This window comes from Nomascus leucogenys, chromosome 13 (assembly GCF_006542625.1).
Source record: "Nomascus leucogenys isolate Asia chromosome 13, Asia_NLE_v1, whole genome shotgun sequence".
In the NCBI taxonomy this organism is placed as follows: Eukaryota; Metazoa; Chordata; class Mammalia; order Primates; family Hylobatidae; genus Nomascus; species Nomascus leucogenys.
In genome coordinates this window covers 96,622,038-96,638,010 of record NC_044393.1, presented here as the reverse complement: position 1 = coordinate 96,638,010, position 15,973 = coordinate 96,622,038, and the positions used below count along the sequence as shown (strand labels likewise).

General features: G+C 39.9%; 1 protein-coding gene across 2 annotated transcripts in view; it reads right to left on the bottom strand.

The window, feature by feature from the left end:
• CNTNAP2 (contactin associated protein like 2) overlaps positions 1-15,973 on the bottom strand; it is a 2,305,108-nt gene that overhangs the window by 443,169 nt on the left and 1,845,966 nt on the right. For both annotated transcript variants that reach the window (XM_030826021.1, XM_030826023.1), the window contains one exon: positions 11,834-11,961. In XM_030826021.1, coding sequence (XP_030681881.1) covers positions 11,834-11,961 — 128 coding nt within the window. The remainder of the gene's footprint in view (positions 1-11,833; positions 11,962-15,973) is intronic.

The following is a 15,973-nucleotide window of genomic DNA, read 5'->3' as shown; positions in this document are numbered from 1 at the left end:
TCCACAGCAAATGGATATAAGAATGATGATGGTAGCTAACACTTAGAGAGCTCTGACCATGTGCAAGGACTGGGGACAATCAGGCTTTATTAGAGCAAACTCAGTGGTGTCCTTACTGAGTTTTGATTTGCAGCTGAGGTAAGGATTTGGGTGAGAAGTAGAAGCCCAGAGAGGTTAAGGAACTTGTCCCAAGGCACATGGTTAGTGAGGGAGAAAGTTGGGATTTGGACCCAGGTGTGTGTGATTCCAAAGTCTGTGCTGTTCACCATGCTGCTATGTAAGGTTGCTGGCTTAAGTGTGGCCTGTTGGCTAGCAGCAGCCACACCTTGTAGCATCTCAGGTCCCGCTCCAGACTTCCTGAATCAGAATCTGCATTTTAACAAGATCTCAGGTGGTTTCTAAGTACACTAATGTTTGTAAAGCCCAACTACATGAGGCCTCTGAGCTTTGCACTCAAAGTCCCACTAGGAATCCAAACTTCCATCCTAATCTCCTCCACTTTGTTAAAATTTTCACCCTCACTGAAACATAAACCGATCCAGGATCAGAGCCATGTCTCGTTTTTCTCAATAAAGTCTCTTAGGTTGAATTTGTTTTCAGGAGCTGATCCTGGAATAGGTGAGACTCTATTTCACTCCGTGTTTCTGTCACTTCCAAAGTATGCTCCACACTGGGGATGTTTAGATCCAATAGGCCAAGCCTAATTCTCTTCAAATAGTGAGAGATTGGTCAGAGAGTTCAGCAGAGAAACCCAATTATGGGGATTCAATTTGCGGAGAAATCTCCCGCCTGCATCTGGGGATGCTGTTTCTTCTGCAGAGAGTAGCAAGTTCAGGAAGGGACAGGCAACCAGAGAGAGGACATGGAGGGGGCAGAACCCACCCAGTCACACTGAGGACTAAACTCTGATTTTTTTTTTTTTTAATCTTGCCCAAATTCCTATCTAAGGGGTGTGAGGAGTCATGCCCTGCAAATAATAAATTTTCATCAGATGGGTTTTATTTAACCTATATATTGTGACTTATTTTCCAACCTGACTCGCATAACATTATGAGACAAGGAAGAAAATCAAAATATCTTACCCCAAAGCATGTTTCTTTGCCATATTTTGAAATGGGCCTCCAAAGCTGTTGTTTATGGGGGAAATTTTGCATCTGTAAAGAATCTCCATTAACATAGCTAGATCTCTTTCTTCTAGACCCTCCCAATCCTAAAGCGATTAAGATCTGAATAGAAAACTTTTGTCATCTATTGTCTCTAAGGGCATCCACTATAAGACTTCAAAAGAACTTTGGTAGCCACAATCTTTTATCTTAACATGAACATTCCATTTCTATCGGTCTCAGGTCTTTAGACAAACTCAACAAATTGTCAATCACAAAATATTTAAATTCACCTATAGCCTGGAACCCCCACCCCCACCACCCTCTGCTTTGAGTTGTCCCGCCTTTCTGGACCAAACCAATGTATTTCTTAAATGTATTTGATTGATGTCTCATACCTCTCTAAAATGTATAAAACCTGCCAGGCATGGTGGCTCACGCATGTAATCCCAGCACTTTGGGAGGTCGAGGGGGGTGGATCATCTGAGGTCAAGAGTTCGAGGCCAGCCTGGCCAACATGGTAAAACCCTGTCTCTACTAAAAATAAAAAAATTAGCCAGGCATGGTGGCATGTACCTGTAGTCCCAGCTACTTGGGAGGCTGAGGCAGGAGAATCGCTTGAACCTAGGAGGTGGAGGTTGCAGTGAGCCAAGGTCATGCCATTGCACTCTAGCCTGGGCAACAGAGCAAGACTCTGTCTCAAAAAATAAAATATAAAATAAAATAAGATAAAATGTATAAAACCAAGCTGTGCCCCAACCACCTTGAACACATGTTCTCAGGACCTCTTGAGGGCTGCGTCATGGGCCATGGTCACTCATATTTGGCTCAGAATAAATGTCTTCAAATATTTTACAGAATTTGACTCTTTGTTGACAACGCAGACCTGCAGAACCAAGTCTGGCATCAGCTCATTCACGTTGATTAATTCCTCTGTGGCATGTGACGATTCCTCCAAATACAAATGATATTTGAAAGGACAGGTAAGAAAATCAGTCACACGCACACGAATATCATATCAATTGTGAAACAGAAAGACTTTTTTCCAAACTGTAACCAATTTTACTTCCCATTTCAACAGTGAGTTTGCAGCTAAAGTTGAGTAACCGAGTAATCTTAAAGAGCTGATTTCCTTCGCAGGAATTGTCCATTTCTTCTAATTGTTTAAAGTCACTCTGGAATCTGGAAGATAACAGGGAAGGCTTCCACCTACTTGCAAAAGTTACAACATTTGCAACTGGAGCTGACCTCAGAAATGCCCAGAGGGCTCAATCCATTAATGGGAATCAGCCTAGGTTGTGATCTTGAAAATTTCACTATTTCTGCTTGTTCTTAGACCCACTACTGCTTCTCAGTTGTTAGTAGCCCATGGCAATAGCAGTGAAGGCTGGGACATTAAGAAAAAATAGAGGTTAATGGTTTCTACACATCACTCCAGGGCGTTTTTTGTTTTTTTTTTTTATTTTTTTATGGCTTCTATTATCAACCCTAAAAAGTTAAAACAAACAAACAAACCACACACACAAACAAAAAACAAAACAAAAAAACAGAAGTCATCAACTTTCCGCCACTGACCCTCACTTCTGTGGCTGTAGGTTTTCTATCAAGATTTGCAGATGATTGATCTCATGATGGGGTAAGATTAAGAGTTCTGATACCCACTCAGCTGTTGATAGGCAGAGACCCAAGATCATTGTTCCAGGTCAAAGTTTCCTCTTTGAGTGTCAACATTCATCTTGGCCCTGTGGAATTACTAAGGATGAAGGCTGTATTAAACTACTTCTCGATGTGCTCTGCTGTATACCAGCTGGGAGACCTTGGGCCAGTCACTTAACCTCTCTAGACCCAGACCCAGACCCCTGTAAAATGAGAGGTTCTGCACTGGTTGATCTGTAAGACGCTTCCACTGTTAACACTGTGATTCTTGGTCTTGTTTTGAGCTATACGTGAGGCAAAAACATACAGCCACATTTTGTGGGAAAAAATGGGGAAAGAAAAATAATTTAGAGCATCTTCTCAGGAAATAGTTACTGAGAATGATCAAATGTTACCTATTCTGAGATTTGTGATGTTAATGCTCTTTTTAAAAATCATGTATGAGCCCATCATGATGATGCAAAAGCATGAGGGCTGAAGACCAAATCCAAGTAAATTGAATGTATTATAATTAATGGCCAGGGCAGGAATGGAGAGACAGAGAGAAAGTGGTCCTCTATGCTGGTAATACACCTATTATCATCCTACATAGATTGCCTGAGGCAACCTCTCTTTTCTGGGTGGGGCTGAATCAGAGATAAGCTTTCAGAACAATAGTAGGGAAGCAAAGTGAGCCAGAAATCAGTACACAGTGTAATGAAAACTTTAAAAAGGAAAAGGCAGAGGCAAGAGCTGCACCCAAGCAGGAAATGAGGAGTCTAGGAAAACAGGCTCTAAAATCCAGATTTCATGTAGGAAGTCAGTTGGCCCAGCACCTGTGGCTCCATTAGAGAACTCCAAAGCCCCACGGCCCTGAGATTTCTCTGCTTGGGTTGATGAGTGCCCTAAGGGCAGAAGTTGAGTTTCAGGCCAAATCTGGCATTATCACTCTCCCTCTGATCTGATGTATCATTTTTCTTCCTCATTCAACAAATATTTGTTGAATCCTTTCTAGGTGTTAGGCATGTGATACTACTGAGAATATACAAGTGAATTAGATTCTGTTTTTACTTTTAAGAAGTACACTGTTAGGGGAGCCAAAATAGATGGAGTAAGCGGAAAAAGATCAGTTATTTGATGACTTGTCAAAAACAGGGGTGCAAAATCAAGGGGGATCTTTTCTCCACTAAGCATGGGACTGGAAGCAGTTTTTGTCACCTATCCTTCTTTTGTTTTCTGCTTTCAGAACCAGCCCTTCATGTAAGAGTAAGTTAGAGGACACAGCTTGGTAGTATAGGAGCCAAGGGAATCTTCCCCTTTGCCCTCTGAAGATTCGCAAAATAAATAAGTAAATAAATAAGTAAAAAAATAAATCAACTCCCAAGAGTCAGATTAAACAGAGAAAAGGCATACATATTGATTTAACATGTACATGTGGAGAACCAAGGAGAGCCCCAGAGGGATTACCACTTCCTGACCCCCGCCTCCCGTCCCCAGCGGGGGTTCAGAAGCTTATTTACCATCCTGGAAAAATAGATGATGGGAGTGGAGAGAAGAGGAATTCTGTTGAGGGGATTACCAGGGAGAATAAATGGATCCAGGAACAGAGATAAACTTGTAAATAGTCTTTTCTGTTTTTGTTTTTGTTTTTTTTTGACAGAGTCTTACTCTGTCACCCAGGCTGGAGTACAATGGCGTAATCTCTGCTCACTGCAACCTCTGCCTCCTGGGTTAAAGCGATTCTCATGCCTCAGTCTCCTGAGCAGCTGGGATTACAGGTGCACACCACCATGCGCAGCTGATTTTTGTGTTCTTAGTAGAGATGGGGTTTCACCATGTTGGCCAGGCTGGTCTCAAACTCCTGACCTCAGGTGATCCATCCGCCTCAGCCTCCCAAAGTGTTGGGATTACAGCCGTGAGCCACTGCGCCCAGCCAGTAAATAGTCTTTTTGACAGTGAAAGTGAAGTTTCTCTCCTCCCCTGCTCCCAAAACCTGTTTTTCCAGGATGATATATAAGCTTCTGAACTCCTTTGGGGGGTGAGAAATCATTCTGTGATTCTCCCTGTATACTCCCTGTAGTAAAATTTGCATGCCTTTTCTTCTATTTATCTGCCTTGTGAGTTGGTTTTTCAGTGACCCTTCACAGGGCAATGGGGATGTTTCCCTAGACCCCCTCATTAGCAAACAGCTAGACCCAGCCACTCCCCGAGAGCATAAGAGATTTTTTTTTTCTTCCCATTTTTATCCTAACATCAGCTCTGATTGAGTACAGCAGAAATGAAGACTTTGGAACCAGGTAGATTCCAGTCTGAGCTCTGAAACTTATCGACAAAGCACCTAATAACATTGTTTCTGTTTCCTGATCAGTACGCTGGAGTCAAAGGTACTGTGAACCAAAACTAAAAATCTAAGCGCCAACTCCATCTTGAAATAAGGCTAAGAACTGCTGGACTTCATTCCCAGGTGGTTAAAGATTCTAAGTCACAGGATGAGATAGGAAGTTGGCACAAGATACAGGTTACAAAGACTTTGCTGATAAAACAGGTTGCAGTAAAGAAGCTGGCTAAAACCCACCACAACCAAGATGATGATGAGAGTGACCTCTGGTTGTCCTCACTGCCACACTTCGACCAGCGCCATGACAGTGTACAGACTGTAGCAGTAAGATACCAAATTTTAACCTGATTCTGGTATAACATCACATGACAGAAAAAGGAAGAAATAAAAAGATTTCACACCCAAACATGTTTCTTTGCCATATTTTGAAATGACCCTGCTAAGCAGTTTTCCTGTGGGGGAAAATTCACATCTAAAAATAATCTCTATCAACATAACTAGATCTTTCCCCTTCCAGGCCCTCAAAATCCAGAATAGATTTACTGAGAGTCTAAGCACCTTTTAAAGGTCTAAATGGAAACATTTGCCATCTATTGTCTCTAAGGGCAGTCACCTATGAGACTTCATCTACGTAATAAGTACCTTGACCTCCACAACCCCTTATCTTAACCCAGATGCTCCTTTCTATCTATCAATTCCAGACCTTTAGATAATAACTTAACTCTTTTAACCAATCTCCAACCAGAAAATTTTTAAATCCACCTATGACTTGTAAGCCACACTCTCACATCGCTTCTAGACTAAACCAATGTATACCTCACATATATTGATTGATGTCTTATGTCTCTCTAAAACATATAAAAACCAAGTTGTAGCCCTTGGACACATATTCTCAGGACCTCTTGAGCCTATACCTTGGGCCATGGCCACTCATCTTTGGCTTAAATAAACCTCTTTAAATATTTTACAGAGGTACATTATTATTATTATTGTTATTATTTTTTGTCAACAGTATCACCTATTAAGGGATGCTGAGCGAATCAAGAGAGAAAATGAATCGAAAGTGATTGGTTTAGAAACTGCATGCTAGTCCCTTTTCCTTTCTTGTCTTTTCCAAGCCTGAAGCAGCAAAGAAAAAGGAGATAAATAAACTTTGAACTCTTCTCTGGAGCCTGGAGAGCTGCTTCCCCTCAATAAGGAGAATTGCTTCCTGAACCCAGGTGAGAAGTGGTTTCCCCTTCAGTCCTTATTCACTACACAGAGTATGTGGCCTATGTATGCTCATGGGTATTATCTTCTGAAGGAGAGTTACGCTCATGTGCACCCCTGTTGGAAATGTTTCATTGCTACAGAAACAACGTGGAGACTGAGGCATTGCCTTGTCTGTTTTTGCTTTTCTTTTTTTTTGAGATGGAGTCTCGCACTGTCACTCAAGCTGAAGTGCAACAGCACGATGTTGGCTCACTGCAACTTCCACCTCCCGGGTTCAAATGACTCTCCTGCCTCAGCCTCCTGAGTAGCTGGGATTACAGGGGGCCACCAGCACACCCTGCTAATTTTTGTATTTTTATTAGAGACAGGGCTTCACCATGTTGGCCAGGCTGTCCTCGAACTCCTGACCTCAAGTGATCTGCCCGCCTCAGCCTCCCAAAGTGCTGGGATTACGGGTGTGAGCCACCATGCCTGGCCACCTTATCTCTCCTGTCAAGGGAATGGCAGGTTATGATCCTGGTTTGTAAAATTCTTGCAAAAAAAAAGATAATGGCCTTCCTATTACTCTGGCACATAAAATAACTTTCCCAAAGAAAAAATATTCACCATCATTTGCATGAATCTCCATCAGTATCTTTATTTCTTTACACACAGCTTTGTCTGTCCTCTGAGTGTTCCAGAACTGGATGTGTTACTACTGCCTTGCCTTTCCTTCCTTGTCTCTCTCTGGGTCACCTCCGTAGCTCTGAGAAACTGAATTGGCATCTTAATCCTTCAGTGTGACTCCAGTGCTCTGTCTGCCAGCCTCACAGCCAGTGTTTCTGGCATGGCCTTGGAAGAAGCCCTGGAATAAGACATTTTCTGGAATTGTTTCTACCCAGGTTGACTGAAAACACTTGCTTTTTTTCTTTTTTTTTTTAAACCTTTCCTATAGTTCTGACAAACTTGCTCCAAAGTATTTATTTACAGTCCCTGTATCCCTAGAGGAGTACGGTAAAGTTTTACATCATATGGCTGAAAATAAAGCAATTGTCTAGCAAATACTATATTCCTACAATTAATTATATTCATCAGATATAGTATGAGATTTCTACCCCCCAAAAATAGAAGTATTTTATTTTTTATTTATTTATTTTTTATTATTATTTTTTTGAGACGGAGTCTCGCTCTGTCGCCCAGGCTGGAGTGCAGTGGCGCAATCTTGGCTCACTGCAAGCTCCACCTCCTGGGTTCACGCCATTGTCCTGCCTCAGCCTCTCCGAGTAGCTGGGACTACAGGCGCCCGCCACCACGCCCGGCTAATTTTTTTGTATTTTTAGTAGAGACGGGGTTTCACCGTGGTCTCGATCTCCTGACCTCGTGATCCGCCCGCCTCGGCCTCCCAAGGTGCTGGGATTATAAGCGTGAGCCACTGCACCCGGCCTTATTTTTTTAACTAATTTCATGAAAGTATGAAAGTTTGGCAGCCATCTCCAAAGATGATTACATATTTCAATTTGAAACAATGTCTACCTAATCATCAATTTTTAATCTTCCAAATGGCTCTTTTGTTTCTTTCTAGGTGCGTACACGTAGTTTAAGAGGGGGATTTGTATTTTCACAGCACTTTTTATTTTAGCGAACCATCCATCACCAGTCATACTTTCAGTGTCATTTAGATTTGAAGTTTCCATTTGGATAGGCTTTGCAAAAAACAAAGAATGAAAGAAAACACACACCACACACACACACACACACACACACACACACACCCCTGTAAGGACATAAGCATTTCACAGAACTATATGGGAAATGCAGCAGATCTGAGTGGCATGCACTGATTTTCTTTAGCATTTTGATTATATGGGTCTGAGTTCAGATGAATCAAAGCAAAAATGAAACTCAGCAGGCATGATGAAATCAACTGAAACTGCTGAAATGGTTGGGCAGAGCTCACAAAAATGGTTTCATTCTCTGAGACTAGAGGATGGAACTGGGGCCTAATTCAAAAGGCAGGTTCCGAGGGCTGTCATCACTCAACTCCTCAAACCGAGAGACATTTTTCAATAATAGGTTTAGTCTTTATAAGCTGTAGCTTTGAACAGACTTCAGTAAATGACACAGAGTAAGTTCATCTCTATAAACGGCAGGACAAATGCACTATGCCACTTTTTAAATGACATAAATTTAATCCCTACAATGTTTGTACTATGTTGGTAACTGACATGGGTGGCTGAGGCTAGTGGTGGGATAAGACCCAAATGAAGCATTTTAAGACATTTTAATTTAATCAACAATTGGCTCAGGGACGAGAGTACAGTCGGGAAAACAACTCTGATCTTGTACAGACACAGCTATTTCTATTCTCTGTTCCATCTTTTGTCCTGAAGCCTCTCAGAGGCTGAAAGTGTGCTCAGAAATTTGTTGTGTAAATGCCATTTTCAAAGAAGTATTTTCTTCATTTGTAAAGCAGAAAGACTAATATTTGCCCTACCCCATTCACAGGAGGCTGTGTGTAACCAAGGAGATCATATATGTATAAAAACTGGAAAATGCAGTTGATATGGAACACTCTATCATTACTGCATCCATGCATGTGAGAACATTCTTTTTTTTTTTTTTTTTGTAAGACGGAGTCTTGCTCTGTCGCCCAGGCTGGAGTGCAGTGGTGCAATCTCCGCTCGCTGCAAGCTCCGCCTCCCAGGTTCACATCGTTCTCCTGCCTCAGCCTCCCGGGTAGCTGGGACTAAAGGTGCCCGCCACCACGCCCGGCTAATTTTTTTTTTTTGTATTTTTAATAGAGACGGGGTTTCACTGTGTTAGCCAGGATGGTCTCGATCTCCTGACCTTGTGATCCGCCCACCTCGGCCTCCCAAAGTGCTGGAATTACAGGCGTGAGCCACCGCGCCCGGCCGTGAGAACGTTCTTAAAGGGAACATGGGCTTCACAACTGCTGACTGCTACCAGGCATTCAAGTACCAGGTAGAATACTTACTCTCGGTTGCCTGGAAAACAATGAGATTTCTCTCTCTCACACAGACACAAAAGTATTCTACATAATTGCCATTAACTGTTGACCGCTTTTGCTTTCATGAAATATCAGGTAAAATATTATTTAAAGGAGTCTCTCTGAAGTTACAGTAATTTTAAGTATACTGAAATCATGTAATGTGAATAAATAAGCTTATTTTATTAATAGGTTCTAAAAATGTTTCTAAGAACAACGGCCCTAGAATAGAAATGCAAATGAACAATGACCACTATACTTTTCCCATTTTCTTTTTTTAAAAAGAAAGCCTGCCTGAAATACACCTTCTATAGCTCCTTTCTTGATTATCAGTTGCAATAATTTTATATCACAAAACCTAAAATTAAATTATAAACCAATTTGTGTTTTCCAATATTTTTTGTGTTCATTTCACACAACATGGTTTGAACTTCTTTTTCTTACTTCCCAGAGCACCTAGGAAAGTTCTAGATGAATGACAGACTCACAATAAATTCTTCCTGAGGTTGATTTATTAAGAACGAATAAACTAATATTAATTATAAACTGCTCAGATACTGCAGCATCTACTATTTAATGTTTCTAGAATCTTCTTTTTAAGAATGGTAATAAAAGTTTGCAGAAGGCTGGGCACAGTGGCTCACGCCTGTAATCCCAGCACTTTGGGAGGCCGAGGCATGTGGATCACCTGGGGTCAGGAGTTCGAGACCAGCCTGTCCAACATGGTAAAACCCCGTTTCTACTAAAAATGCAAGAATTTAGCCAGGCGTGGTGCCGCGTGCTTGTAATCCCAGCTACTTGGGAGGCTGAGGCTGGAGAATCACTTGAACCCGGGAGGCGGAGGTTGCAGTGAGCTGAGATCAAACCACTGTACTCCAGCCTGGGCGACAGAGCAAGACTCCGTCTCAAAACAAAACAAAACAAAGCAAAACAAAACAAACAAGAAAAAAAGTTAGCAGAAGTGGAATTTTTATAAATATATTAAGCTAATCAATTATTTAATGGGAACACTTTCTCAAATTCAAAGCTAACTTCAGAATTAGAATCGGTAAGCCAGAAATATTTTACCTTTATATGCTAATGAGTAATTATTCCATAACAAAAATGATTTTCATTAGATAACACATGACAGTCTTCCTAATTTTAGAGCAATACTATATTTCATTTCTTATAATATTTGTTTAAAATGCATATATACTATTGCTTTAGGTGAATATCCTTTTCTTAGGTAGTTGAAATTAAATTTCTTCTGCACAGTTTTACTAAGACTGACTAAACAAATGAAGTATTATTGTTCAATAAGTGTGTGATAAAGATCTTGACCAGTCTCAATTTTACAGCTAGCATTTTCAATGTAAGTAGAGAAAAATCAGTACAAAGTCCATCTCCCTTTTGTATTAGGAACATGACATGGCTTAATTGCCGACAACCTCAATTTACTAAGTAGGAAACTGTTAAGCATGCATCACTACGTTCCTTAGGACATCTCTTTGAGTGGACACAATAATTTATTATCAAGTAGGTCTAATTCTCCCTTGATTTACAAAGTGGTAATAATATTCCATCTCACATAATGCTTTGCTAGGAGGAATCCAAATCCAGGCACTAAAATATTTACAGCCTCCCCAGGAGGAATTGGGATGCCGGTGGTATTCTCATTACCGCAGCTGAGACAATGGAGGGGTTTGCCTGAGGTCTCCTGGCAAGTCAGCTATTCGGGGAGCAGAATCTAGGTCTCCGGATGCCTAGCACACAATCACAAAAGCACAGAACTCTCAGGAGAGTTGCCTAAACCACGTGTCCCAGAAAGAAGAGGGAAAATGATGCCCAGGACGCTGGCTGCAGAATCCCCACAGTGCAATCGTGTCACTGTTTCCCTCTGACTGCTCATAAAGCATACCGAAGGGTATCAAACAACATAAAATCCTAATGGTGCCCTTAATTAGGAGGGACCATCACTCCAACTCCCTTACCTCCCACTGTCCAAGCTAGCAGCCCCAAATTCCTCTGTGGGGTGACTAATCCTGAAAGCAAGACATAGTTACAGAAACAATCTTTGGCTTACAAGGGACCATCAAGCTCTGATGATGATGAAGTTTGATAGCAATAATGTCAAACTTTATATGGCCATAATCCAAGTTTACAATGATACATTAAGCCATAATGCTACTATTTATGTCACCATAAACTGAGTTATTATGGTTTAATGCCATAATCCTAATGGCATTAACAGCAGCACTCAGTGGAATCACAGCTGTTGAGTACTGCATTTATGCTATTAGCATTGCTATTTATATTACCATAAACTTAGGTAGTCAAACTTGTTACATATGAATATAGAGGAAAGATGGATATCCCCACTTTATGCCCAAATCTCGGCTCCTGTACTGGAGGCTTTATGGCTGTTCCCCTCCTCTAAGTTATCTCTGCTTGGGTTGCGTGATGTTTCTGTAGGAGCCACAGGAGAGCAAGACTGATTGCAGGCATCTTCTGAGGAACCTGGAAACAATATTTAAATGGGAAAAGAAAGTGCAAGCCATAGCTGCTATGCAAACTTACTGTCTCCTTGGCAGCGCAGAGGACCCACACTCAATTTGGCTTCAGAGCCTTGCCGGTCAGTATCTCCAACCACCACTTGGCTCACTGGCAGGTGATCTTTGTATGATAAGAAGCCAGCATCCTTCCTCCTGGATCACAGGGAAAGACAGAAAAAGAATGAGGAGGCTGAGTTAGAAATATGAATTTTCTGCTAGTTGCTTAAGTTGTCTAATGATGACATTTCAGTAATCGTTTGGAAGTTTACTAAGTAAAGCCACAGTTAAAGAGTTGTTCTCTCTCTTCCAGAGGTGGTCTCATAGCACATTGATCAGAAGCCCTTCTGGCATCTTTTTCTTCTCTAAAACAGAAGTGACACCCTCATTTCCAGAGATTCACAACCATTATGCTGCGTGCTCTTTTAGGTTGAGAGTACACCAAAGCATGTCAAACCCTGAGCACACATGCAGAGTTTGCTGTTGCCACGGAATCAGAAGTTCAACAAAGTCAACCTGGTCGCTTGAATAATATGTGAAACAAAACCCTATTTTAAAACAACCCTTTGTCTCTTTCACTGCTTTGAAGCTGTTCCTTCAGAAGTTTTCTTCCCTGTTGTACGTCAGTTAAATAAGGGACACCTTTGTTCCTTCCTCTCTTGTTTAACAACTGGAATAGTTTATGTGAAGTTTCCAACACAGAACAGGTGTTCAATAAGTGTCTATTTCCATCTATAATGAAGAGTGGAGCTGAGATTTGAGCCCAGTTGGCTTTCCTCCTGAGTTTGTTCTTCCGTTGACTCTAATATATTTATCTTGTTTCAGGTCTCCCAAGTCTACCCCGTATCCACCCTAAATGAAGAAAGACAAGGCTAGTTGCAAAGTACTGACTCTAGAATAGAGCACAGAAACCCAGGAGGGGTTTCTGGAGATGGGCTTAAGGTGAGTTATGTGCAGTGAGTTTTGGGGCCTGTACAGCACAGATTTCACCTTCATGGAAAATCAGTGGCCTTTTGTCCTGTTTTTCTGCTGCTGTGGCTGAGGGATCCCTCATTTGGGAGTGAATGGGTGGGAGGCACAAAGCAGTGTGATGTGATTCCTCAAATTTACCCTTTCAGATGATTTTTTACTATTCAGTCTGAATAGAAATAACAATTTTGAAATTGCACATAGAACTCATCAGAAAAAAACCCACCCTGATTTTTGGATGACAGGAGAATGAGACAGACAGTTCAATAACGTAAAGATTTGTCATTCATGTCTCTTAGCAAATAGTGCAGGGAATGGAGAGGAAGCAACTTGGAGGCCTGTCTTGAAAATGCTATGCTGTGTGGAGCAGTTACTTAGACCTCTGACCTTCTTGAATGTCAGTGAATATTTGTTTCCTCATGTGTCAGGACCCATAGAAACCCAGGAAGGAGTCACAGAACTTGGCCAGTGGGCCTCAAATAAATGTATTAAATACTGCCTTAGTTATTTCATTGTTTTCAAAATGAAGAGTTTTAAAAAAATAATTATTTATCAAATCAGAATTAAGACAATGCAGAAAAGCACTGTGATTCTTATTGACACCGTAGCTACTAATGACGAGGCCTCAAATATCTCAGTGGAATTTTTTAAAAACCCACCCTCTTTTATTGGAAGTCTTATGAATTACAATCATGCCAAAGAGAAAACAAATCCTTTGATATTAAACTTAATATTTAGTGCTTCTTAAAGGAATGACAAATAAAAGCACTCACTAACAGCATACGGTAATTTGATAACCTACTAGAAATGATGGAACTGAAGGCTGAGATTCAAGTTATTACTTAAAATTACATGATTCTAAATCAGAGCTCTGCAAACTAAGTCCTGAGACCCAAATTCTGTCCATCACTTCTTTTTGTATGGCTCAAAAGCTAGCTAAGAATTATTTTCACATTTTAAATGGTTTTAAAAAAGAAGAAAAAATATTTTGTGATGCTATAAAATTCAGTGTTCATAAGAAAGTTTTATTGAAATACAGCCACTTTAAAAAGTGTATTGTCTATGTATGATGCAATTGCAGAGTTGAGAAGCTATGACAGAGACCATATGACCCCCCAAAGTCTAAAATGTATATTATCTGGTCCTTTATAGAAAGAATTTGCCAATTCTAACTCATAGTGGGGCATAACTGCCCATTTTTGCTTTAGGAATTTATTGAGCAAATATCCCACTGACTATCATGGTAGGCAACTGTTGTGTAACGTGATCAAGTTTCCAAAGTTGAGCAAGGGGTTTGGGAAGGGACAAAGGAGGGGACAAAAATATGTATTGAGAATAAATGCAAAGAAACATGCAAGAGGAAAGAAACCATCTACACTTCAATTTATTTATTGTAACACTGAGAAATAAATTTAATTAATAATAAACTTTTAAATTTACTGTGCGTTATATAGCAGGCAGTCATATGTCAGCTTTGGTACAAGTGACATCTATCCTGTAGGAAGAGAAGGTGTTCTGCCACTTGTGGCTACTCTCATTGTTTAACCATTCCAGCATCTATAAGATAGTATGGGTAATTTTATAAAAACAAGATCTTTAAATAGTGGAATCTCTATGACATTCTGTAATGAAATGAATAATGATCATGAAAATCTGATCATTATTAATCAAAAAATTGTATTATATATAATACAAAAAATTGTATTATATATAATGCAAAAAATTGTATTATATAATACATGTTGCATGTATTTGTATTATATAATACAAAAGATTGTATTATATAAATAAAATATAATACTATACAACAATAAGAATGAATATTCTGTTGTCATTTGGATGTTTCCAGTGTTTGGCTATTATGAACGAAGCTGCTATGAATGTTCTTTTAGACGTGTTACTTATTAGCCTTCATTTATGTCAAGCATTTACCTAAAAGTAGAAATGCTGGGTCATAAAGTACACATGTTTAATTTTAGTGGATAATTTCAAGCAGTTTTCCCAAGAGCATTTACCAATTTACATTTCTACCAGGGATGTATGAAAATTCAGGTTGCTCAAGATCATTGTCAGCACTTGGTAATGTTGTTTTATTTTATTATTATTATTTGTTTTTTGAGATGGAGTTTTGCTCTTGTTGCCCATGCTGGAGTGCAATGGCACAATCTTGACTCACTGCAACCTCCACCTCCTCGGTTCAAGCGATTCTCCTGCCTCAGCTTCCCGAGTAGCTGGGATTACAGGTGCCCACCACCACACCTGACTAATTTTTGTATTTTTAGTAGAGACAGGGTTTTACCATGTTGGCCGGGCTGGTGCTGGCCTCAGGTGATCTGTCCTCCTGACCTCAGGTGATCTGCCCATCTCAGCCTCCCAAAGTGCTGGGATTACAGGTGCGAGCAACTATGCCCGGCCAGTAATGTCGGTTTATTTATGATGAGTGACAGTGTACTACCTTCTTATGAAACTAGTGCTAGGAGAAAGCATTTTTAAAACAAGTGTTTGGAAATATTCCTATTATTATGTAATTGTATTGCCCAAATTGATATGTGTATAACCTTATAGGAATTCACATATCTACATACTCTCATAATTTGGAAATATAATTTTTAAGTGTTTGTAATAATTTTATAAACGTACACTTTTAGTAGGTTTTGAGCTTAAAAAAATTTTTAATACTAAAAGCAGGCATTACTTAATTGTTTTGCAAGAAAAACTGATTAACATCAGGGATGATAGAAATTTATAAGCCACGTTTTACCAAAATGTTTGCATTATTGGTCAATGATACTGAAAATTTAATACCATGATTCATTAAGTGAGAATAATAATCATTAAGTGAGGTAATGTACATTATTCTCATTTTACTGATGAGAAGAATGAGAATCAGAGAATTTATCTAGACAAAGGTTACCAGTGGTAGTCTGGATTCAAATTCACACTATCTGGATCCCCTCCTTGGACTTTTCATTTTAAAAAGGGGAAAAAACAAAACAGAATATAAACCAAAACACCACTACGTAAATTAAAAGAATTTTCCTTTTAATTCTCATTTGTAGATGAGGTGAAAAGTAGCTTTCACCTGAAATGTTGAAGTTACTTGTAAGTCATGAATTCAAAGATATCTGCAATGTTTTATTCACATTTACCCCTAATCTATCAACATACAATACTAAGCAAAAAAGAATTCTAGAACTAC